Source organism: Ambystoma mexicanum, chromosome 11 (assembly GCF_040938575.1).
Source record: "Ambystoma mexicanum isolate Mex_15411 chromosome 11, UKY_AmexF1_1, whole genome shotgun sequence".
In the NCBI taxonomy this organism is placed as follows: Eukaryota; Metazoa; Chordata; class Amphibia; order Caudata; family Ambystomatidae; genus Ambystoma; species Ambystoma mexicanum.
In genome coordinates this window covers 1124310579-1124336240 of record NC_090934.1, presented here as the reverse complement: position 1 = coordinate 1124336240, position 25662 = coordinate 1124310579, and the positions used below count along the sequence as shown (strand labels likewise).

At 43.0% G+C, this 25662-nt stretch overlaps 1 protein-coding gene across 6 annotated transcripts in view; it reads left to right on the top strand.

Moving 5' to 3' along the window:
* The window catches only part of USP3 (ubiquitin specific peptidase 3), a 1719287-nt gene that overhangs the window by 826686 nt on the left and 866939 nt on the right, over positions 1 to 25662 (top strand). For all 6 annotated transcript variants that reach the window (XM_069624462.1, XM_069624461.1, XM_069624459.1 and 3 more), the window contains 2 exons: positions 9072 to 9154; positions 12764 to 12877. In XM_069624462.1, the coding sequence (XP_069480563.1) occupies positions 9072 to 9154; positions 12764 to 12877 (197 nt within the window). The remainder of the gene's footprint in view (positions 1 to 9071; positions 9155 to 12763; positions 12878 to 25662) is intronic.

Below are 25662 nucleotides of genomic sequence, written 5' to 3'. Positions count from 1 at the left end.
TGTCAGCATTCTCTTAAGATTTCTCAAAGACTTAGGCTTTCTAAGGATTCACTTCAGGAATAATGGATATCTGTTAGGGAGATGTATCATTTTTATGTTTCATCCCCTCTCTAGTGAGACCCCCAGCACGTTTTGCTGGAATACTGGCCTTTTTCTTTGAATCCTTAATGAATGGAGCCATTTTTCACTCATTCATTCTTGTGGGTTCTGTCTTTTGGAACTCTATACTTTGTAGCCTACCTGTACTATGGAGTCTGTCTGCTCCATAGCTCTTAAAGGCATCTGTGATTTTACTACTGCAGCACACAAATCCTTATGGGCAGTGTTGCTGGGGACCCTTGGGGTCCTCCTTTAAGACTCCTTTTCTATATCCTCAAGTAACTACAGTTCTCAAGGATAGGGAGATGCTTAGTATCTCTGCCAAAACTGAGAGATTGGCACACACCACTTTGGTGGAGTGCCAAAGGGATACCTGGTATCCCCCTTGTCTCTGCTTCTGTGACTTTCTAGTCACATAAACAATCAACTAGTTATGGCTGGTGGCAGTGAACGTGTTGTACCAGCTATTGTGCATTTGTTATACCACAGGCTATGTCCATAGCCTCAGTAGTGAGACTAAAAAGTCACAGGAGCAGAGACCAGGGGGATACTAGGTATCCCTTTGGCACTCCACTTAAGTGGTGTGTGCCAATCTCTCAGACTATATAGAATTTTGGCACAAATACGAAGTATCTCTCTATCCTTAAGAACTGTAGTACCAACTTGGGGCCTTACTTCTTATTTTGCCATTATTAGCGTGGCTGTTCTTTGATTGCAGATGAGTGTGTGCTTGAACAGTATAAAAGGTGAGGCTTCTGGAGTGAAAAGCAAGTCGACCACTGGAAGCTGAAGTAACCGAAGAAGATGACCAGAGAGGCCTGCAGACCCTTTGCAACACCATGAAGTGACCACTGCTGTCCTGACCCTGTTTTCTGTGCGACAGAGGAGCTCAGAAGACAACGATTCCATACCTTTGGCTGGTGGGAACAACCAGTCCAAAGATGAACTTTGAAACTACACACTCCCGAGGTCCTAGGAGTTTCCAGAGCTGCAGAACCCCAATAGCAGGAGATCTGCCCGTTTAGAGTGCATCATCATGGAAAGGCTGACACCGTCCCTATCTTTGGTGAACCTGTAAGGACACTGCCGAGATCCGATCCAACTCGCCCAGACACCCTCACAAGAGTGTGGGACTGCAGGAAGCAAAGAAGATCGACCGGGCGATCCGTGTCTGTTGGTGCTGCAGAAAAAGCACCAAAACCGCAGAGTGAACCAAGAAGTTGCTGAAAGTCGTGCTGCATGGCCTTCCTCAAGACTGCTGCTGAGAGATCCCGTCGATTACTCTACCTTCAGTCACCAGACCAAGGAATCCAGAGGTCGGGTCCAGAGTTGCAACATCGCGGAGCTAACATTTTCTTCTAACCTAAGGAACTGTGAAGGGAAAAGGTATTGCTTACCTGATTGCAAGAAGTCGGTCCAGAGTGTTGGAGTGCACGTAGAGGTGTCCAGGGCCTCTGACCCAAGCCACTGCTTGTGTCTCCTTCTCAAGTCCGTTTAAGGTCTCCTTTGTTAGTTGTTAACTTGCTGCTTCAATAACTCTAGACACTGGAAGAAATCCACAGGAACTTTTCGTAATTCGCTGATTGTCAAGACTTGAAGCCCTCTGCGACTGTCTTTAACTAGGGTTGTGTTTTCTGACCTAATATACTTGCTAGTAGAAGAAATAGTCTCTAGAACCTTGAACTAAGCTCATGCTACACTATTTTCCTCCCTTTAGTTGACTTTACTATATGTGTTTCCAGAGTAAATGTATTACTGGATAAACCGTTGAAAACCACGAGTGCGCAATAACCAATAATACGATAACATTGTCTTTCCCCTTTATAACCTTGCTACAAATGTAACCGCGAATAAACACAAAAGTGAAAGTGCCCTTTGTGTATTATCAAGTATTCCTAATTGTTCAAACATAAACGTTTGAAGTATTTAAAGTGATTCTGGTGTTAATATAATATGTTTTATATAATTAGAAGTGTAAGTGTTTCTTTGTTTTGCCTGTCTAGCTAAGATCAGTGTACTTACCTACATCTCACATCTTCCTCTTAAGATAAGTAAGCCTGATTGCTCTGCCACTCTACCAAGATCCTGATCTTGTACAGAGTGATAACAATAATTTGGCTTCTACAAACCACTGGGATATTTTACTAAGGTCTTACTGCCAGTAGAACTTTATGAAAACTCCCCTAACAATGTCCCCCTCTACTCCCAATCCCTCTGTCTCAGTGGCTTTTCCATGGAAACATTATTTTAATCTGCATGTCTGGTTTCTCTCCTTCTGCCCAGGCATCACTGCTGATAAGCCTCAGGCTCTGGCTGTCCAGTTCCTCCATGCGTTGGAAGGTATTCTGGAGCTCTCTAGTCCCTCTTTCCAGGGACCCAAGCTGTCAGTAGATCCCATCTCTCCTCGATCATCTAGGCTTGAATTAGCTGCTCCTCTCTGGCACTGCCTTCCTCGTGGCAAAAAGCGACTTCCTCCAGGGCTCTCCCTTCAGTGTTAACCCCATGTAACAAGGGAAAAAGAATAGGGATGTTGATTCCACTGGTATTCTCCTTTTTACTGGACTTTCCGAGGCTCTTTTATAACCCCTATGCTGTGCGAGGGAGAGAATGAGATGAGGGGGTGGAGGGTACCGGTTTACTTCGGCACCAAGGCAGGTGTTCTGCCAAAGACTCTGGGACATGAGAGAGGGGCCAGATCCGCTCCAGAGGATATAATTACCGGGGAGAACTACCTCCATGAAACCCAACAAACAGGCGGACATTGAGCTGGCAGACCCACCATTGCCGACCTGTGGCTGCTCAACATAGGAAAGGGGGGCAGAGCTTAAACTACTCTATATGCTGTACTAATAACACTGGTTAGGCCAGCTGACCAATTTCTAAAAAAGGATCAATATATAAGAGGAGGGGGAGGAAACAGTGAATGGTTGGTTGTTTGTGTGTGGTCAGAGGAGGTGGAGGACTAAGAGACCAGCAGCTGGAATGCAGGAGTGGCAGAGTGTTCAGGCGTTTTATTGATGAAGCTGAGCTATTGCTTTAGTGAGTACAAGAGTACTGCAGCACAAGTGTGCGTGTTTGTGTGGGAAGAAGGGATTAGGAGGATTAGTGTAAGAATGGTTTGTGAACCGAATGGTACAGGGTTAGAGGATGTTTGAGTAGTTGTGTGGGAGGATGGGTAGTAGAATGGGTGGAGGAGTAGCAGTGCGGGAGAAATGGCAGTGGGAGGCTGTGTAAGGAAGGCATGATATCAACAGTAAAACAGATACAAGTGACCACAGTTCAAGGGTGTTCATTGAGCTTCAAAAAGTTTTTTTTTTACTAATCCTAAATCTACAGATCGGGGCAAGCTACGACCATCAAATAATAATGCAGTCGTCATAGTGTCTTGTCAAAGTAAAAAGGGCCGATAGTAATACACCTATTGCCAATCATTCCCTCTAAATACAAATGTGTGCAGGAACAGTGTCACGAAAAAGAAAAGTGTTCACAAAATGTGTTAGTATGTCCAGGCCATTGGCCTCCCTGCCCGACGTTTTAGGCACTGGACAAGGCAGTGCACTCAAGCTTAGCACAGTCTCTGGCTTTTCTAGCACGAAGATACAGTTCAACCATTAGCATCAGGGCCTTCCGTGCTCAAGTCTGCCTTCAGAGTCTCTTCTTGCAGAGGGCCTGATGCGACAAAGTTCCTTTCCTTTCAGTATTTCACATGTAGACTATTTTATTAGGTTTTTCACCATTGACATTGGATCTCCCTCTGCCGGGCACAGATCCGCTTTAACACAATGTTCTCAGGATTTTCACGTATCCAATTTTCCTCCTCATAAAGTGTCCTTTCTCGGGTGACTCACGGTTCACCTAGGATCCCCCTCAGTCGGGCTCAGATCTTGGATCCCCCTTGGTTAGGCTCAGATTCCTTTAAACGCAATGGTCGCAACTTTACACAAACTTGATTTAACCAAAGCTTTTCTTTTAGCTGATCTCCCTCCGTCGGGATCAGACCAACTTCCTACACAATTTCATCAACTATTGAAGACTTTCGAATGTGCACAGGGGGTTTGCTTGACCCGTTGCAGGACACTTCAATATACCATTACTTTGTCACTTTTCACAGTTGCCACCTTTCAGTTGGCTACCTACCCGAGACTTTTGAATAAGCACCCACGCAGTGCCGGACGACTCCGTCTATGGTATTGTATCTTGGCTTCAAAAGTTCAATCGCTCTTCTGCTGGTTTAATTGTGTTTCTGTCGTTTGCCACATACGTTTCATACACTTTTCTCTGCAGTTTTCACTATACAATGTTGCCGATTGCAACCTTGACTTCAACACAGCCCAGACTGGTATCAGACTCCCCAACTGACCTGCTGTGCTGAATTCACTGGTGTTGCTTTGTTGTAGGAGCCAAGGACAGTACCACAGCAGCAAACGATTCTCCCTACCATGACTATCGACGCGGGAGAGCCCCGGGTATCTCCGACACACAATGAAGGATTCTTCAGCCTTCATTTCTGGTCTTACGTTTACTAATTTCAAAGGCTCTCGAAAGTGACAGTCTTTCGGTGAAAAGGTTAAGGGCACTTCCTTCTTTACAATCCTGTTTGGTCTTGCCGTCTTCTCCTTGCATTAAACTGCCATCTTGGAACTGCTACTTCCTTGTGTGCTTTGCCTTGCTCAGAGTGTGCTTTTGTGCTCCACCCTTTCTCCGTGTGGGGAAGTGTGATGGAAGTCAGGGGTGAGTAATGCTCCGTAATTGCCTGACCCTGCCTGACCTTTGTATTGGGACATGTCAGGTATACGGTTCAGCTGTTAGTCTGTTTTCTCTCACAGTGAGCTGTCCATGAGAAAGTGTTTGTGTTGGAAAGGGGGGTGGGGGGTTGAGTTCCGCAGTATCCTACATGGTAGGATGGGGTAAAGGTATTACAGGGAAGGAGATACTGCGTCTCGCCATGCAGTGTCCCACTTCCCCTCCCAGAGGACCCCTCACCTAGGTGACCCCTCGTCCCCTGCACTGGACCACCCCCAGGAACTGGATCCACAAACTACTGCTGTGTCCTGGCCATCTGGATGACAGATCGCTGGGGACTAGTGGGTGGACACCTTCAGGTTTCTCACAGATTGGAGTAGTAGTGGGGCTAGGGGGGGTAGAAGCAGGTACTGGAGAGTAGTAATTTGAGAAGTGGTCGTGAGGAGGAGGGGAGTAGTATTAGAAGCAGTAGTAAGTAGCATGAGAGGAGATGCAATGTCCGAGTGGAGGCGAAAACTAGGAGGAGTCTAATATCGGAGGGACAGAGGATTGGTGAGACAAGTTGGAGGAGTTGACATCAGATCGTAGAGCGGAGCATGGCATGAGTGAACCAGTGTAATCCAAAAGCGTGAATGCCATGGACTATCCCATTTTTCCATAGAACGTTAACCTTTGGACAGGGCAGGGGCACTTATAAAGTCCCAGAGGGAGTTTTGTCAGCCAGCTCCTACAGCACCACCTTTAGTGTGACTAAGCTATTAGACAGTAGGGGTTAAAATTCAGTTGCACTAACCTGGGTTTATGGATGCCTGGGTTAGGGAGGAGGGTCATTTGGAGGTGAGAGAGGGACGGCCCTAGGGCCCACCAATTTAATAAACACCCTTTAACTTTCTCTGAGACTTGGTGCATTCTTTGCGCCATCTGTGACTGTATTCTCTTTGGGGATTGGTCACTCCCCATCTACTCTCCACTCCTCTCATTAGGGTGTTGTTGGTTAAAGTTTGGTATTGGTTCATTAGTTGATCATTTCTACTATCTTTAATGCGGACCTGTGAGTTTTGAAAGGCGCCTCTGGGCTGTTGCGCCATATTGAAATTACTTTCAGTATTGTAGTCTGCTCTTTGGCATTCCGTGGTTTCACCTGTCTGATACCTGGTGTACCACTGTTAGCGCAGAGCACAGGATCCACAGTGGGCACTTTTTCTCCATCTGCAAGTAAAGCAGCGGCTTCAACCTAACTGGGTTTGATAACACTTCAGGTTTGCATGTAACTCTGAAGTAGATTACTCTGGTCCAAAGAGGTTGGGCCTTCCATCAGTGCTTTGAGAATTGTGGTCCTCCTGGAAGTTATTGGACTGCTGATGAAGCAAAAATACTGAATTTCTGAGGGGATAGCGAGCTGCAGAATACCTCATTGTCCATCCTGTGGGAGGCATATCTGGTAGTACCAGGCCAGCTCAGTCCATGCAGGCTCTCTTCCCCCCCACATGTTAGGATAGGGATTTCAGGCAACTCAACACACACTCCTCCTGGTCGTAATGCTCTGTTTCAATTTGTTCATTTGGGCAAACACTTATTTTCACACCTTGGTTCATCCCTCTGGAACACTCTATCTGCTTATCTTAGACTAATGGTATGTGTTTTCATGAAACGCTTTGTCATTTCTTGTTACTTTGCCCTATGTATTCCATCCCAAGAAAGCAATATCTTGTTGCAGTTTTGGTAAAAGAAGGTTTTTGCCATTGTCAGCTGGCTTTGATTTCTCTTTTGAATGCAAAAATGATAGAAATAGTATGTGCACTCAAGGCATTTTTATATAATGCTCTTAAAATTAGAGAGTGTATGTTGACAGGCATTTTTTTTAAAAAACCGACTATCTTTAAAGTGGTGCATTTGACATAAGGTGTTCTTGGTGTATGATTAATGTGACTCATCTTAAACTAGTGACAACATGCCTTCTTTTCAGAAAATGACGTACATTTTATTTTGATGATTTTATGTAATACGCTTTTATTATGTTTAACTGTGTTAGTGGTGAATGTACTTTTATGGGACTTGATGTCCCGAAATAGTCTGAATGAAACTAGAGGAATTCATGACAAGTTTAGGAAGTTCTTGAAAACTTTATTTTTCACTGTTGAATGAGGACTTTCCACAACTGTTTGCATTATAAATGCATACAACTGTCAGCTGCCAAGGTGTCCTAAGTGAGCGCTCAGCAAATAGATTTAAACTAAACTAAATAAGGTTGATGGGAAAAGGATAGATGCACATGTCTCTTGGAAGTGGCATGGTGCTGCTTATTTAAGCCTCCTGCAAGAAGCGCTGAGATGCTCTTATATGTTGAAAATGAACCCCAATTTACAGGAGCACCCCTTAAATATTTTGGGGTACCCCCTGATCACACTCAATCCAGAGTAAATATTCCCCTCTCGGGAATTAAGGTCATGAGTCTATCTTGCAAGAGATAACACATTTTAATCTTTACAGATCATGAGGATTGGGGGAATGGAAGAGGACTCTGCCATTTCCGACCAGCATTCTGTCGTCCGTGGCTGGCTGCCAGGTCCTGGAGACTGGTGCTGGGCCTGGAGCTTAAATACTCTTGACTTGGTTACTGGATACTGGCAGAGCTCATCCAAAACTGTTGTTCTTGCCATGCAAGGGATTCTGCAAAGTCTTCATCAGCAATTCCTGGCAGCCATGCTATTTAACATATGAATATTTTACATAGACACACACTGTAGCCCTGCAGATTTTTACAAACTTTGAGGCCTAGCCCCCAGTAAAAATGAAACATTTTTAGAACTCATTTTCATCCATACTCCACACATTTTACTCATATTTTTATGTGGTCCTACAATCTCTTTTAAACCTAATTTCATAATTTTGTATGTCATGCATTGACTCTGTACACTCCAATTCTTAGTCTGCATGGGCTATTGATGAACAGGAACAGCTGCTGAGTTACCTTGTGCTCTCTGCCAGCCTGTCTATAGTCTATTTCTAGCACAGGCTGAATTCACTGTGTGCTTTGAGCAAAGCGAACTACAATGTAACAGTTTTACAAATATATCGATCTAAATAGTTATTTGCACCTTATATTTCAATCCTATCTATATTTCTTTAGTGATCCTCCTGCCCCCTCTACTCTTGTATTGCTTAGAAAACAGTTAACAGATGTCTTGCCTAATTCTAAAGCGCATGGAAAGTTTGGAAATGAAGGAAAGCACTAGGCTCCTTCCCAACAATGTCAGCACTTAATGCACCCTGCAACTCAGATGTTCCCGTACATACTTGTCCCTTGAACAGTCCCCTGAAGTTGCCCTTATCCAGAATATCCAAGTATCAGAAGGCAGCACAGAAAAGAGCTGTAATACCAGTAAAAGTAGCTTTAAGTCCCAAAACATGTTCTTCTTTTTGTCCTGTCTTTTTTTCTGAAAACCAGGACATTGACATGAAACAAGCTCAAAATAAAAAAGGTAGTGCGACATCATTCCCACTGAAATAACCACCTCCCCAATATGCGGATTACAAAAGCAAAATGCAGGCTGCTTGGTTTGGTCAGGTGGTTAAATAGCGTCAGCTATATGTGGACAGCTTTGATGGTACATGGGTTCCATTAAAGGTTCTATGTAATATGTTACAAAGTGTCCTCGTTCAGAGATGATACGAGACCAGGCATTGTACTCTTCAACAGATCTTGTAACTTTAGCAAGTCCTATGCCCCTACAGTTTACTGCCGCAGTAGCCTTCTGAGAAGAGCACATGGGTGTTCTATTCAAATGGATACTGGAGAACCCTTAACACAGTTTCATTGCCCCATACCAGAGGCAGGACACGAACTAGGCTGCTAAAGCACTAAAGAGATGACGGCAGGTTTTGATTGAACCAACCCAGTTTTGCATGCTATTTTGTAAAATGGCACTTTTGAAGTCCCAGATATTAATCAGACAAATGAAAGTTATTTTAAATGAAGTTGTTATACATGTTTCCGCTTTACTTCTCTTCTTCTCTTTCCTTACCTCATATTTACACATAGGGGAAAATTACTGTGCTACTAAAGGTAGACAAATATCTGTGTTCTAAAGTCTTATATCTTGGCATTTAATAAAGAAGAAATGTATAATACAGCTAAAAGTTGCATTAGTACTGTTGTGCATCTGGAATGGCTGTGAAAAAACAAAAGCTGTGCTGCTCTGTTAAATTAACTGCTTTGTGATTCCTAGGGGAATGGTGCTGTTGTATGTGCAACAGGCCTTCGGAATCTGGGAAATACCTGCTTCATGAATGCCATCCTTCAGTCGCTCAGGTATGTCCTTCCTTTGCATGGATTGATAAATCAGAGCTGCTGCAATATTTCAGTTACAATATATCATTTGACATGTCCATGTGTTGTCCTTAAAGTAAGGGCTTATTGCAACAAGATGTATACATTTTGAGAAGATAAAGGTGTACAAGACTCATCCAAACTTCACATTTCACGACCAGCTACAATACAGTGACCTACAATAACTCTCTTGCTCAGTCTTTACTTTCGGGCTATGAGATTAGTCCATGTCTCACTCCAAGGGCAAATTAAGCTTTGTTACTGTCTGTGCCCTCACTTCGACCGTGGGGTGTTATTTTAAATATATACCATTGAAAAAGAACTCCCTTTTGTCAATTCTGGACCTTACTTCATGGCCAATTCATCAAAATCCTCACCCCTCATATACTATGTCTACCTTCTCCCATCTTTTCAACCGCTCTCATGTACCCTGCCTGCTTTAAGATTGCTACAGTCCTACACATTCTACAAAACCCACTGCTTACCTCAATGACCCTGTCAACTATTGGAATGTTACTCTCTCCTTGTTCAGGATTTTTGGGTACTGCGGGAAGTGTTTTAGGTTAGACAACAATAATTTACTAAACCAAAAACGTTACAACCAACAGGATGTGGTCCAACAATTATGTGGTAATAAACAGGCTCCTCCCACTTCTGAAAATGAAACGAAATAAAACCTCATATCTCACTTGGTGGGGGAACTTTCCATTACATACTTAGAAGAGAGGAGTCAGAAGGAGGTGGCGGACACATGGGGGACATTTTGATGTTCTTTTATTGAAATAATAAAGAAAAAGGCCTATATCACTATCGCTATAGGAAGATTCCCTACCAAACTAAGTTAAACTAAAGGTGCTTGTCTGTCGTCATGAAGTAAAAACTCAGAATGTCTTCGGTCCAAACCTAAATCTACCTTGACCGTACCACTAATAGTAACTAACATGACCAAAAGAACATTTCTCTTCTGGCTTTCTCCCCTTTGCTGTTTTTCTTCAGGCTCCTCCCACTTACCGCCAAGCCTTCTCCGATGCCAGGAAAGGGGGCAGAGGGGTGTCCGCTGGAGATGTGTCCCTTCTCCTCTGCCCTGCTGGCTCCAGCAACATAGCTGCTTCTCCGCTCTACCTTTTCTAGGTAGGGAGGGTGGGGTGGGGGGAGGGAGGCGGCTGACAGGTCTGTACTATAGTGGCCTCACTCTGCTTTCTGCACCTGATGGAAAACTGCACAGGGTCCGGCTTCTTCCCGCGTCGCTTGTCCCTTCACTGATGGGCAGATGCCTATCGCTGCCTGTTCTTCCCTGGTATATCCACCTGTTCTTTCCCGGTGTGTGCTGGCCAAAAACGCCTGGGGAGGGTGTTTTCTTCTCAAATTTCCAGCTTTCTGGTCCTGGGGTTCGGGAGAGCATCGACTATGGTGCTCTCCTGTCAGAAGCCATCTTGGAATCCAAGGGAAACCTTATTGAAGGAGAAATCATTCACCACCCTCTCAGTGGAGTCCATCCCTGTAAGGGTGGGGAGCACACCTTCTCCATCAAACAGTGCACAGCATATGGTCACAATCAGTAGCAAACAAGCACATCAACATGTTGGTGCTACTGGCAGTATTCAAAGCCCTAAAAGCTTTTCAACACAGCTACTAGGGAAGACGGTCCAAGTCTTAACAGACAGTACCACAAGCATGTTTTATATAAATAAACCTGGGGGACACACTAACCTTGGCTGTCTAAACTACCCTAAAACATATGCAAGTGGGCACTCAAGTACAACATGTTCCTTCTGTCACAAAACATTCCATTGGAAAACAATCTTCCGGCAGACGTGATCAGCAGAGACGTTCAACTGCCTGTAGAACACCGTTGGCACTTACATACAGACATTTTACGCAATGTCTTTTCAGACTGGAGGCATTCAAAGAGAGACCCTTTTGCAACTCGGGGGAAAACACGCAATGCCTAGACTATGCTTCCAGGTATCCCCAGACAAAGGCCAAGGGGAACAGTCGCAGGATCAAGTGGTCAGTGAGATTTGCTTACCACTTGACTTAATGTTGTCCTTACTAAGCTTTTGGGCCCGCCTTTCAAGCCAATTCATAAAACAAGTCTTAAATGACTTACTTTTAAGACTGCTTTTCTAGTGGCTGTTACTTCTATCAGGACGGTAAGTGAACTGCAAGCCCTTTCAGTTAAAGATCCTTTTGTTATCATTCATAAGCACAAAGTGGTTTTGTGCACACATCCACGCTGTTAACCAAAGTTAATTTCTAAATTCCATGTAAATCAATCCATAGAACTTCCAGCTTTCTTTCAAATTCCTTTAAATTCAGGTTAGGATTTCTCCAAACACTAGATGTTGGGAGAGCAGTGATGTAGTACTTCAGTAAGACAAAACCACTCAGAAAGATGGATACATTCTTTGTCTCCATTGCCACTGGTAGAGAAGGTGATCCCATCTCTAAGTAAACAATCTCTAAATTGATTTTCAAAATAACGTTTCCTTTCATGACCAGAGCACACACTACTTGCGGCACAGGGGCTACTCTAGTTTTCATTGCAAATGTACCTCCTATATGTCATTCTAAGACTGATTCACAGGTGGCTCAGGGGGTACAAAGCATCTTTTTGCCGCTGTACCTTCAAACATCCCACCACCATCTCCTGGTACTGCTTGCTAGTCTATGCACAGCATGTGATTCTAAGCAGATACACAAGCTTCAGAAGGCATACGTTACTTACCGTAATTGTATTTCTGATGCTTGTATCTGTTTAGATTCACTTGCTCAGGCTCTTCCTCCCTTCTTGGAGTTGAAGGTACATAGACGTCTTACACCTTTACCTTATTTGCTCTACTCGCGCGTTCTCTTCAGGCTCTCTAATTGCAGAAACAATTAGAGGGACATTGGCGCGTGAAGACTTGTGGGTACAGTGCACATCACATTAGGGATAGTGTTAGTCACACGCAGTCAACGTCCCTTTTTGAACTTCAAAAACAAGATGCAATACTCTGCGACTTCCACTAGATGTCCGACTATATGCACAGCATGTGAATCTAAGCAGATACAAACATCAGTAATACAATTACGGTAAGTAATGTTTGCCATATACTGCAAGCCCACAACCGTCTTCAAGGAGAAAAGCAGGAAAGATTCAAAGACAATGCAGCATTTACCCACTGTTTCCAAACTGAACTTGATTTACATATACTTGTGATTTGCAACAAATGGCCTCAAGCCTATTTATTATACAAGGATGAATTCTGTGTTGTGAACATTTCCTTGTTTCTTATGTGGGACTGGTTAACAGGGCAATTACTTATTAGTTACTCTTTGTGTTGTTTAGAGCAGGATTAAGCATTATGTGGCCCTCCAAACTACAACTCCCATGACCCTTCACCAATAAGTATGCTGGCTAGGGATCATGGAGTAGAAATCCAAAATATCTGGAAGGACACTTAATGACTAACCGTGGTCTAGAGAGTAATTTGAGATATGCTGTAAGACTTGGACGAGTACTAATGTAGGCATAGAAATGTTTTTGCGTGTTCCTGTTTTCCCCTTCCAGGGGGTGTTTATTTATCGTTATCTACCTTTTTATTACAGCAACATTCAACAGTTCTGCTGTTACTTCAAGGAGTTGCCCGCTGTAGAGCTGCGTAATGGAAAAACTGCAGGTAGAAGAACTTACCATACCCGAAGCCAAGGGGAAGTTGATGTGTAAGTTATTACATTCTTCTTGACCAACACATTGCAGGTTAACAAAGTATTCTTGAAAGGGTGGTATCCTATAGAGATGAATGTTGGGTTAATAAAAATGTAAGCCATAGTTTACTAGAGTTGAAACTGATATTGTTTGCTGTAATGAAGCTGTTCAGCTCTGCCTGCAATCACTACAGCTGTTAATAACTTTAATTGAGGAACAACCTTCTACATAATTCTGAGGTTGCTAAAGGTATTGTAGTAACAGACTTCTTCATAGGCTCTTCTTTCAAACAACGTGGTCACTGTGTGCGTAACCAAACACAATGTTGGGGAGATTTTTACACAGCCTTCTCGTGAGGGAAGTGCAACTATCTCATCCAATGGCAGAATAACAAATCGAACAAAAGCCCTATAAAGGTAGTATACATGGCAGAGCAGTCGGGCATAACTGAAGGAGGGCAAGTAGGTCAGGTTAGTTAATCACCACTGTTAACGAAAGAAAACAGCCCTCACTTGTACACTGAAAAAATATACACTTAATAAAGTTGTACATATAAACTCAATCAAGGTAAAATGAGCACTTTAGGTACAAATAGGACATGATGGAACCATTAGCAGTGGTCAGTTAAGATCCACTTCACCACGGCTATTAACATTTGAGACCACTATCAGCACTGTACATATGCATCAAGTGCTGGAGGAGAGATGAAGGAACCTAGACATAGGGGGCCATTACGAGATAGCTGCTAAGCTGCTGGGAGTACCAGCGTTTTACCGGCAATCTCAGTTTACTGTTTCCGCTGCCCGATATCCTGGTATTACTGGAATATATTATGAACAGCGGAGTAACGGTAAGTTCCCATTTCTATAGCACTCCAAGGTATGGGAACCACTGAAGCACCGGCACCGATGTTGGCGGTCCCGACGATTCAGTGAGTTATCTGCCGGTAGAGGCCTGTACTTCCGACAGGTCAGTCCTGCCGGTAGTTTACTGTCCCTACCGGCAGACTCAGTATGCCGGTTCGGAAAAGATGCCGGTACACGTTGTTCCCAGCATCTTATTTCTGGACGGGCATACTCATAATGACCCCCATAGTAAAACTTTGCATTCACAAGTCATTATCAATACCCAAGATGACACATACAATCAAAGTATTCCTGAACCTCTAGGACATATTAACATGAGTGATACAAATGCACTCTTTGTTAAATAGATTTAGACCTAGAAACACTTCAGCAACCATTCCCAGAGGACACCAACAAACCAGAATACATATAGGCTGATTGTATCCACACATTGCACTCTTAGTTATAGACCTGTATGAGTCCTACGAGTTTCCGTTAAGTTGGTGAAGTTCAAGAGGACAAACTCAGTAGGCAGATCTGAAGTTGTGGTGAAAAACAACGTACGCCCTAGTAAACTATGTGGGTGCAGAGATGGTGGAAACCCACCTCGGGACACTAAAGGAGAAGCCGTTTAAGAGATTCGGGGCCAGATTAGAGACCCAGCAACCCGTTTTAGACTGTCGGGTTCTTGTATGGTATGTATCTTTTGAAGCCAAAAAGTCTTTCCCTCGTAGACCTGATGTCCTCACCTATTTTATGGTACTTAGGGTGAGGGTTCTTCACCCTTGGGTCCCCCTCTTCCAGGCGCAGACCTCTTTCGTATCTCAGCCTCCCTCGGCTGGTTCACTATGGCATTGTGGTATTTAGGGTGATGGCTTCTCACTCCTGGGTCCCCTTCTTCCCGGCGCAGACCCCTCTCCATTTACACCTCCCTCTACCGGGTTCACTTTGGCTTTTCCTTGGTTTGTGAATCTTAATGTCTTTTTAAACAATTCTTCGGGCTTCGTCCCTTTCTGTCGGTATCCCTCTGTCGGGTTCACTGTTGACAACTTTATCAATCATGCCCTTTTCCATCAGTCAGTCTTTCGAATGAACAGAGCATTTTGCAGGACCCCTTTATGACCATTTTGACTGTTCCTTTGCAGCCTTTCCAAGGCCTTCTGGTATTCGCAGTTTCAACAAACACAGGATTGACCAGAGTCTCTTGAATAAGCACCCTCGTGGTGCTGGAACTCTCTGCAGCTGGTCTCCTCTTTATTCTATCAGTTCTTTGAACTTCACTTAAGTTGCTATTTTGCGACTTTTGTTCAACGCAGTTGGGGTTTTTATCGCTTCTCCCCTCGACTCACCGGCTGTGATGAACCGCTTGGCTTTTCAGCATATCTTGAGTCAAGGCCGGTACCACGATAGCAGGCACTTCCCTCGGTTCTGCTTATCAGCGTAGGCACATTCCGTGTACCGTTGACATCTGCTGCAACACACTTGAGCTATTGTCCGCGGTCTTACGATTCCTTCTGCGGATGTTTTGCAGTCTGGTTAGAAAAGGGCAAGGTCCCATCACTCCTTGTCAGCCTCACTATTCGCTGCCTTTCTCCTCCTCTTGAACTGCCGTGCCTGGATAGCTGTCTTGTTGTGCGGTCTGCCTTGCTTGTAGTGTGCTTTCGTGCTCCACCTTTTATCCTGGCTCATGGGGAGCAGGTGCAAGTGGATCTAGGTCACCTGGCCTAAGCCCCACCCATTTGGTTGCTGCTCTTTTCCCTACTTAAGGAGCCCTCCAGCCTCTTTTCCTTTGCTGATGGGGAGATGGTGCAAGTGAGTCTAGGTCACCTGGCCTAAGCACCACCCACCTTCATATCCCTGCCGCTACCTTCCTGCTCTTAACTCTTAGATCAAGGACATCTCTCGCCTGGGTGTCCGAAGCGAAGGGCAGACGAAGAAAAGGACAATTCCTGTTCGGACCAGGATGTGATATGGCATTTATAACACGCCTGTACACAAGTGCTTCAAGGCGCGACCCCCTTGGCTCCCAGGGCCCGACCCCCTGCTCAGACAGCAGGTAAGCAGGCACCAACATGTCTTTACTCCCTCTGTCCCCACAGGCCATCATCACCACCACCACCACCACCACCACCTCTGGTCCCCCTGTGATGTTCCATGCGCCCCCACTCCACACAGGTGTAATCTAAATCTAAGATGGGAGCAAGTCTCGACCATCAAATGAAAAAAAGACAGGCCTGGTGGCATTGTGTCAAAAAAAAGGGACTATACTAAGAAACCTACTGCCAAACCTTACAGCTAATACAAAAAGGGTGTGGGATGGTTTTCAAGAAAAGAAAAAAGTGTTCTAAACAAATGTCAGGGTGCGGTAGCTTGGGTCTCCCGTCCCCGCATTTGGAGCACTGGGTAAAGTGGAATCGTGGATCACAGTACACTCTTGAGCCTTCCCCAGCACGAGACAACAGTTCCACTTGCAGAGATCAGGGCCATCGATGGCCAAGTCTTGAAAGTCTCTTGCCTTCGAGGACCTGATGTTTCCAATAACGAAACAAAAAAGTTCCTTCAACAAAATGAGTTTGTTTCCTTGTTTTACTTAGGGTGAGGATTTTTCACCCCCTGGTTCCCCCTCTTCCGGGTGCTGACCCTCTTTGCTTTCAGCCTCCCTCCACCGGGTTCATTATGGCTTTCCTCTTTCACACATTTTAATCCCTTTTTAAACCGTTCCAGTGGACATCCCTTGGCCGGGTTCACCTTTGTCAAAACACTGTTTCTTGGGACTTTAGACTTTGCCCCTTCTTTGTTTGTATACCTTTCCCGGGTTCACGCTTGCCAACTACACATTCACTTCGATTTCAATGATTTGCGGGATTCACTTCCCTTGCTTTCTCTACAGTTCTTGGGTCAAAGACTTTTCGACTGTACAGGGATTTTGCTTGACCTGCTGTGTGATCACTTTAACCTAACTTGCCGGCTCGGTATCTGTAGTTTCACTCAGACTGGGATAGACCAGAGTTTCTTGAAGTAGCACCCACGTGGTGCCGGTCCCCTTCTGCAGCTGGTCTCCGCTTTACAATCTCACTTTTTCTTCGAACTGCTTTCGTTTTGCCACTTTGCGACTTTCATTCATCACAACCCGGTTCTTATTGGTTCTCCCCTCGAATCACCGGCTGTGATGAACCTTTTGGCTTTTCTTGTGGCTGGAGTCAAGGGCGGTACCACAGTAGCTGGAGTCTCCCTCACTCGCGCTTATTAGCGTTGACGCGCTCTGTGCACCGTTGATATCTGTTGCAGTACACTTGGGCTATTGTCCTCAGTCTTAGAATTCCCTCTGCGGAGGGTCTGCGTCATAAAGAGCAAGGTTATGTCTCTCCTTGTTAGCCTCTCAATATTCGCCACCTTTCTCCTCCTGAAGTGCCGGTCCTGGATAGCTGTCTTGTTGTGCGGTCTGCATTGCTTGTACTGTGCTCTCTTGCTCGACCTTTTATCCCTGTGGGGAAAGGAAAGGGCTATCCGGTATGTGTGATTCTGATCAATTGCCTGAACCTTGTATTGAGACATGTTGGGTAAATGGCTCTGGTATTAGTCTGTTTTCTTGTGTGTCGTGCAAAAGCAGTTTGTGTCGGAAAGGGTGAGGGGGGGCAGTGGTTTTAAACGCCTACGTGGTAGGATGGGGAAAAGGTGTTGAAAGAAGGGGGATCTCGTGTCACACCCGTCGGTGTCCTACTCCCACTCCCTGAGGACCCCCCATCTAGGTGATCCTCCCTCGCTAGTCCATCCCCAGGAACTGGTTCCAATAGCGATGGCTGTGTCCTGGCCACCTGGATGACAGATCCCAGGGGTCTAGCTAGGTAGATGCATTTTGGTTTCTCACAGTACAGAGACACCAGTTCAGCCAGTATGGTCAAACTCGGTGTTGAAATTAGCAGCAGCTTCTTTGTATCAAAATCCTCCAGCAGGTAAGTTAAACCAGATTTTTGTATTTAAAAATCAGAGCAAAATTGACTGTAGTCTGCCTTACTGCTCAGTCTTCATTACCTTGATGAAAATAGCCGATTAAGTACTGGTATTCAGTTGGAAAGCGAAGGATCGCTTTATATTGTACTTTGTACTGTGTGGAGCCCTTCAGCCTGTTCTAATCGGCACTGCGAGCCGCTGCTCTTGCCGATATTTTCGCTGCATACCCGCTTCCTGGAGGAGGCGGAGCTGCGTGTGGCACGTGACGGCACACGTGACTGCCTTCTGCTTCTAAAGCAGCTGCGAGCCGCCCGAGCGGTGTATTCAGTTGGAAAGCGAAGGATCGCTTTATGTTGTACTGTGTGGAGCCCTTCAGCCTGTTCTAATCGGCACTGCGAGCCGCTGCTCTTGCCGATATTTTCGCCGCATACCCGCTTCCTGGAGGAGGCGGAGCTGCGTGTGGCACGTGACGGCACACGTGACTGCCTTCTGCTTCTAAAGCAGCTGCGAGCCACCCTTGCGGCGATAAGCCCTGTGGCGTCAAGCCCATTGCCTGTTATGCGGCTGTTTTGCGGATGGTTTGAAAAGTGATTCACCCATTTAAGGTACTGTACGTAACCAGTGATATTATTCAGTCCACACCTTGGAGCCAAAACCTGTGATGAACTCAGGAACATTATTTTAGATATCAAAGCTAATAACAGCTAAGGTTGTTATTTTATAACTCTAAAGTTTATATAGTGTTGTTCTTAAGAAAGAAAGTGTATTTTATACCTTATGTTTACCTTACGAACAGGCATGCCATCCGAGATAACTAGAGACTCTATGACTACTACATCATCCATCATGCCTAATACACTGGATTTAGCGTTGCTTTCTCGAACCCCCATTAATCAAAATTTAGCCACTTCACATGAAAGGACCAAAAGTCGAATTCGTACATCAAAAAAAAATATAATTTTGACACCTATTAATAAAAATTCAAATGATATATGCAATTTTTATGCTGCTAAACCACAAGTTTTAATGAGTTCTAATTTGACTGCGCTTGCTCCCCCAGTATTGATTAGAGCAGAAACGGTTTTATCTAATGGTGATATGAATGATGTGATTCCTAAATCAATTCCCAACTCAGACAATGAGGTTTCTGCCCCCCCTTTGAGCTCTTCCGTATCTGATCTAACTCTACTAACTATACCCCATTCACCGATTAGAATTATTAAACCTATGCGAACTTGCACTACTGTTTTAGAAGAGACAACCTTAGACCCAAATGTGATGACAAATGAATGCCAAATTTCATTATTGGAGAATGTTACATTAGCTTCAATAATCATTGAGGACGTGGGACATACCTCTAATAATAAGCTTCTTTCTGTTCTTTCACAAAATTCTTCCGAATGTAGAGAGCTTGAAAGTTCAAGAGTTTCGATCACGACTGATTATGCACAGGCATGTTCCATGAACTCAACAAGACGAGGAGATCTCTTTTTTGCAACCTACCCCTCGTCGTTGCCAAACTTCCGATAAGAAACGACAACCAACTGACCCCTTACTGAACCCGGTTTTATTGGAAGTTACTTTGGGAGCTATTAATACAACTATGGCTACTCTATTTAAGCTTTTTAATTCTTTGGATCAGAAGCTAGCTATCCAAACTGATAAATTAAATCAAATAAGTGATTGGATGAAAGACACTTCTCTTAAATGTTCCAAGGAGTTATCTTTGGTAAATTTGGAACAAAGGATTGGAAAGCTTGAATCCAATTGGTCATCTTATCAAGGCTTAAATGTACACTCAGGCCCTTCTATTCTTCAGCGTATATCACATTTAGAGAGGATGATGCAAGATCCCCTAATAACTACGCCATCTTTACCAATGTTTCCTAATATAATTCGACCTATAGAATGTGATGACGTTGAAGACATAGCGAAACCTAATGAATCTTGGGTTAGTATTGATTCCCCTGCGAGAACTGAGGGTCAACCAATACCGAGCCAGACATGTCGAGACTTTATCCTAAAACCACAGAAGCTGGGAGGTTCTTTGTTAAATAAGAAAAAAATTAAACAGTTGTCATCTAAGCTTATACAAAGAAATAAAAAAGCTCTTTCAGAGTTAAAAAAAAAAAACATCGCAGATACCTCTTCTTCCAGATGTTACTACGTCTCTTCCTCATAAATCTGCTGCCCTGCCAGCATTAAGCAATGAGATATCCAATAATGACTGTCAATATACCCGATAATACGCGGGTTGATGGAGCTGTACAAGATATTCCTCCTCCCTCTCATATTGCTCCCGCTCACAGGATCCTAGCAGAAGTTCCTAAATCATATCCCAACTATGATCCATTGAATGAGCTGGTCTCTCTTCTAACATCTAAATCTGATAACATACCGACAACACAGGCCTGCTCGAATGTACATACGAAACTAGTAATCCAAAATGCGGCTGATTCGACAGGTGCTACAAAAGTATTATTTCCTAGCGCTCCGATAGAAAAAGTAGAAGATCGTTTAACTGCTTTGAGAAATGCAGTCGATTCCTATCTACTTAATAGAAGATCTGAAGCGCTATCTGATACTTTACATACCCTTGAACAGCCCCCTCATACACATAATGTTAATAAAAACCCACAAAATGACATTAATGCTCTCAAAAACCGATCTGATAATTGTATGAAAATCATGCATCCTCCTTCTAATATGCAGCACCTTCGAAATCAATCTAAAGATAGAAATAGGTGTAACATGAATATACACAATGGTAGTAATAAACGTTATGTAAACGACGATAGTGCTGCCTTTTTAAAGAAACTTAACCAGTATCACACTCTGATCTTAAAGTGCCGGGATGGTTCTTTTCCAAAATATGATTTATGTCGTGCAAGTGTCTTCAATATATTTGGAGACATAGAGGGCTTAGAAGCCATTTCCTCACCAGATGTGGATCAAGTGGAGTTTCTTTGTGATAAAAACCTTTCCATCGTTAGGCTATGGATAAAATCTGGTATTGTTCGCAATACACTATGGAATGCCAGAATGGAATTGTTTAATCTGGGTTTTTTGTTAGCCCAAGACCCAGCACGCCAGCAATTTAAAGAGACTGATGGAAACAAGTCTATTGGTGGTATAAATTCTGAACCTTCGTGTAACTGCAATTATTGTACTAATTACTCGTCATCTGATCCCAATGTAGGACCCAATGTCTACTCGTAACCACGAATAATCGTTTCCATCAATACTTTTTCACTTGCTAGTTGGAATACTAGAGGGTACTCTCATTTGCAGTGGAATTTAGATAATAATTTGAATAGTTATGATATTGTAGCCTTACAAGAAACATGGTTACTAAATCTTCCCATATGGGACGATCATGAGATTAGTTTACTACCAGCAGCACATGGTGGTAAAGGTAGACCTACAGCCGGGTTGTTAGTAGCAGTGAAAGTGAGCAGAGGATTGAAAATCATACCCTGGCAAACATCAAATAAATTTGTTCAATTGGTTAAGATTCTTTTCAACTCACAGACATATGCACTTATTAATCTATATAGAAACCCGGTAGGCATCACTGATGATAGCTTTTATGATGCCCTTTCCTGTATATTTGAGCTTATCTCAGATGAAACTAACATTGCTGGAATATTGCTAATGGGCGATTTGAACTTCTCCTGTTTCTATTCTAATAAGAGGAATTGGAGTCGTGAAGGTGCAAGATGGAATTCCTTTATGGAAGATCATGGTTTGAGGTTGATAAATGGTGCAATCACAGGTGATATTCCACCTATGAATACCTGGGAAAGAGGCTCCTCTAAATCTACCATCGATTACATCTTTGTTTCGAACTCCATATTTACAAACATTAGTAAATTTGAGATAATCAAACAAACATCTAGTGATCATCACCTTCTATCTTTACATTGGTTGGTAGATAGTGGTGACCACACGAAAATTGCAATGTACTATAAACATACTTTATCTGTTAATAATAGCAGAAATCGATTCAAATGGTCTACCAATAAACTACTGGCTTTGAATGATGCAATCCTAGAAAATCAAATCTTAGCCAGGCCCAATTCTTATATAGAAATTCTTAGCACCTTCGCGAATCCTCTTCCAGTTCATAGTAAACCAGGTAAAAGACATGTTCATAGCTTTGATCTGGCGCTGTATGAACGAAAGAAAGCCTATAGAAGAGAGATTAGAACTGCTCAGAAATTACCATTAATTGATCAAAATAAGGCTGTTAAAAATGCTTCTTCGAAATATCGCAACTGGGTACGAGCAAGGAGAGCTACCTTGTATCAAAAAGATAGTGAATGTTTTTTATCAGCTTGCCGGGGTAAAAACTCAGGCCTTATATGGGAACTCCTGAATAGATGTAACATCTCAGCCCAACCACATGTGCAGCTCAATGGCGTACCTGAATCGATGTGGGTTAGACATTTTTCATCCTTGTATAGTGATCCTATGATGAACCATTATATTTACAATAGTATCGTTGTAAACAGTTGGTCATTACATTTTACAAAAATGAATATTCAAACTTTCATTAAAGCTTCTTCGTCATCTAGAGCGGCAGGCTTAGCTGGACTGACCAACGTAATGCTCAAACAAAATATACTAGAGTGGTCATTAATTTTGAATAATATGTTTCTGCAGTTACTACAGACAAAAAATATTCCGCAATCATGGCGTTCTTCTGTAATCATTCCAGTCTATAAAAAAGGTGATCGGACTAACCCGAAAAATTATCGTCCAATAACGTTACTGGACGTACCGGGAAATTTTTTTTGTAGACTGGTAAGAGATTTTATTGATTGGACAAAGAAAGTAAATCAGCACGACCCAGCACAGACTGGATTTGTAGCAGGGCTGGGCACGAGCATTAATTTAATAACTTTAAATGCTATAAAACAACAAGCAATATATAAAAAGCAAGCCAGATATTTTGCGTTCGTAGATCTTCATTCTGCATTTGATTCGGTCTCAAGACCAAAACTTATAGATAAGTTAGTCAAAGCGAATTGCCCACGCACTCTTACTGACATTATTTTTGCCGTCCATGCACAAACCAGGGTTTATGTAAGGCTAAACTCTGAGGGGCTTCTATCAACCCCTATTCTAACATTTAGAGGGCTGAAACAGGGATGCATTTTGGCGGCTGCCTTATTTAACTTTTTTATTAATGATGTGCAGGATATTTTTCACAATGTAATCGCTGACGCTCCTAAATTGAACAATATAAAAATCTGTGCATTGTGGTATGCAGATGATCTTGTGTTGGTATCAAAAACCCCAAGTGGTCTACACAATCTCTTGTTAGCTTTATGCTCCTATTTCAAAGAAAATGAACTTGTAGTAAACACGAGTAAAACACAAATAGTTACTTATGTTCCTAAAGGCGCACGTAAACATCTAATGAACTGGCAGATTGATGGAATATCCTTAAAAACAGTACCAAATTATGTTTATTTGGGCCTGATTTTTGAGGGCACTCCAACGTTGGACTCACATCTGAATAAAATTAAGCAGAAGCTAACCACAGCAATTTGTCAGACACGAGTAATCATTTCTAAATATGGTAAATTTTCCATCAAAGCTGCCATTACTTATTGGGATCAGAATGTTGTAGCAACCATTCTTTATGGTATGGAAACACTAATTGTTCCTTTAGGGTTTTTGAATTTATTAGAAGCCAAGTTTTGGCGTACAATCTTAAATCTACCTCAATGTATTCCAGGAGTGTTAATAAGATATGAATTGGGATTAATTTCTCTAAGTGCACTATATAATTGGCGCTTATGTGCCCTATTTCGTAAATGTTTACTATCTACATATGGAGACTCTACATTATCCACTATTTCAAGTTACCTAATTAATTCTACAGAAATGTTCCCAAAATACTGGACTATGAAAATTTTAACAATCATGGTACATGCTGACATTTCACTAAAATTGCTTATTGCTCATCCAGAGCTGGCAAAGAAGAAGGTGTATATGATGGACTGGATCGACACCAGAACTTTGTGTCTAACTTATAAAGACTTTGATCCTACAATCTTTGGTCCAAAACGCTATAAAAACATTGCGTCCTATTTGCTTTTAGCACCATCTGCTGCTTTAAGATCTGCGATTCTTCGCTTAAGGTTTAACATCTGGCCTACCGGTGAGGTCAAAGCAAGAAGGAAACAAATTGCTTCTGACCATAACTGGTGCCGGTTCTGTAAAAATGTTATGATTGTGGAATCCCTTCAACACAATACTGGATTGCCCTGCACTTAGTACATTAAGAAAATTGCACTTTATTAACCATTTTGCATACTTTGCACAACTCGACCCAAAAAATAGATGGGTCGCCTTGGCTGCTACTGAATGTATGAGTATAAGAATTGCAACAATCAATTTTTTACAGGCCTTGAACCTAGAATGATGATGATTGTATAATATGAATTGATATAGTTTTTGGCTGTTTTATTTCGATTTCTATGTTTAAGAATTTGCTAAATGTATAAATTGAAAAAGTTGATATAAATTCAACTATATTCAATAATAAATAAAAAAAAGTACTGTGTTCACTGACTGTTGGCCTCTCAGAACCCTTCCACAGGGTTACATCTGGAACTCCATCTTAAGAAAAGTTAAAAGAATTTCAGTTTAGTTTATTTATAGAGTGCTCCAAACCCTGAGGCAGCTGGGCGCTAATCTTAAATATTACTAAAATACAGACAGTTTATGAAAAAACAAGATAAAGCCATTTTACAGTATTTACAAATAGGCAGCAACGCGACAGAATTTTACAGCTATACAGTAAAATTAGTAAAATGACAGTAAGCTCAATTTCCATATATTCATGGCAAAACCAACCTCAGGAGAACAAAGTGGGGGTCTATACAAGTGTGCAGGTTGGATATCTATACAAAGAGGAAAGCAAGTTTAGTACATCGTTAAGCAGAGGGTCTATATTCTTGCCCGTGAAGCCAAGCTTTAGTCTTTTTCCGAAATACGTGATAGGATGGTTCATCTATTAAGGACAGTGGGAGGGTGTTCCATTTTTTGCAGCAAGGACAGGGAAGCTAGCCCCACCTGCACGTTGTAGCTTAAAGCGAGGAATCTTGACACACTGCCTCATGGCTGATCTAATGGGACGTGTAGATGTGTGGCGGGAGATGGTGTCATATAGGTATGAGGGGGCTTGGTTGGAGAGGCATTTGTGGGTGAGGGAGAGTTTTGTAGGTTATTCTTTGGTTAATGTTGAGGCATTATAGTGACTGTCTAGTCTCAGATATATGCGAGTTCCTTGGAATGTTCAGCGCTGCCCGAATGGCGTTATTTTGCAGAACTTGCATTTTATTGAGGTTTTGTTTGGAGATACCCAGGTATAGTGCATTACAATAATCCATCTTCGAGAGGACTAGGGCTCTAGCTATTGTAATGCAGTCGGCTGGGATAGGTACGGATGGCAGGCTGTAATAAGCTTGCAGGTGTAGGTGGATGAGGAGGCTATTGCGTTAGTTTGTCTACTTAGTGTTAATGCTGAATCTAGATAGAGTCCTAAGGTTTTCACTGCGTTCGCTACTTTAATTATGTTGCTGTCATTTGTTGTCAATGTGGAATGAGGAGAATAGGACGTCCAGGTTGTTGAGTTTAGCAGGGGAGCCTAGGAGGAGCAGCTCTGTTTTATCATTCAGACAGAGCCTGTGCTTCGCCATCCAAGCTTGTATGGTAAGGTAGATGTTGAGTGTTCTACTATCCACAGCATGATCACCAGTGATGGGGATGAGTATCTGGTCGTCGTCAGCGTAATTGGTGTAAGTGACGCCCAGATAGTCAAGCTCATCAAAAAGTGGTTTGGTGAATACATTGTAGAGAGTGGGACACACAGAGGAGCCTTGGGGCACCCCACAAGTGATGGGTGTTGGTGAAGCAGAGGCAGGCGGTGCAAATACTCTCATAGATCTGTTATTGAGGAAGGATTCAATCTGGACGTTGGCTTGGTC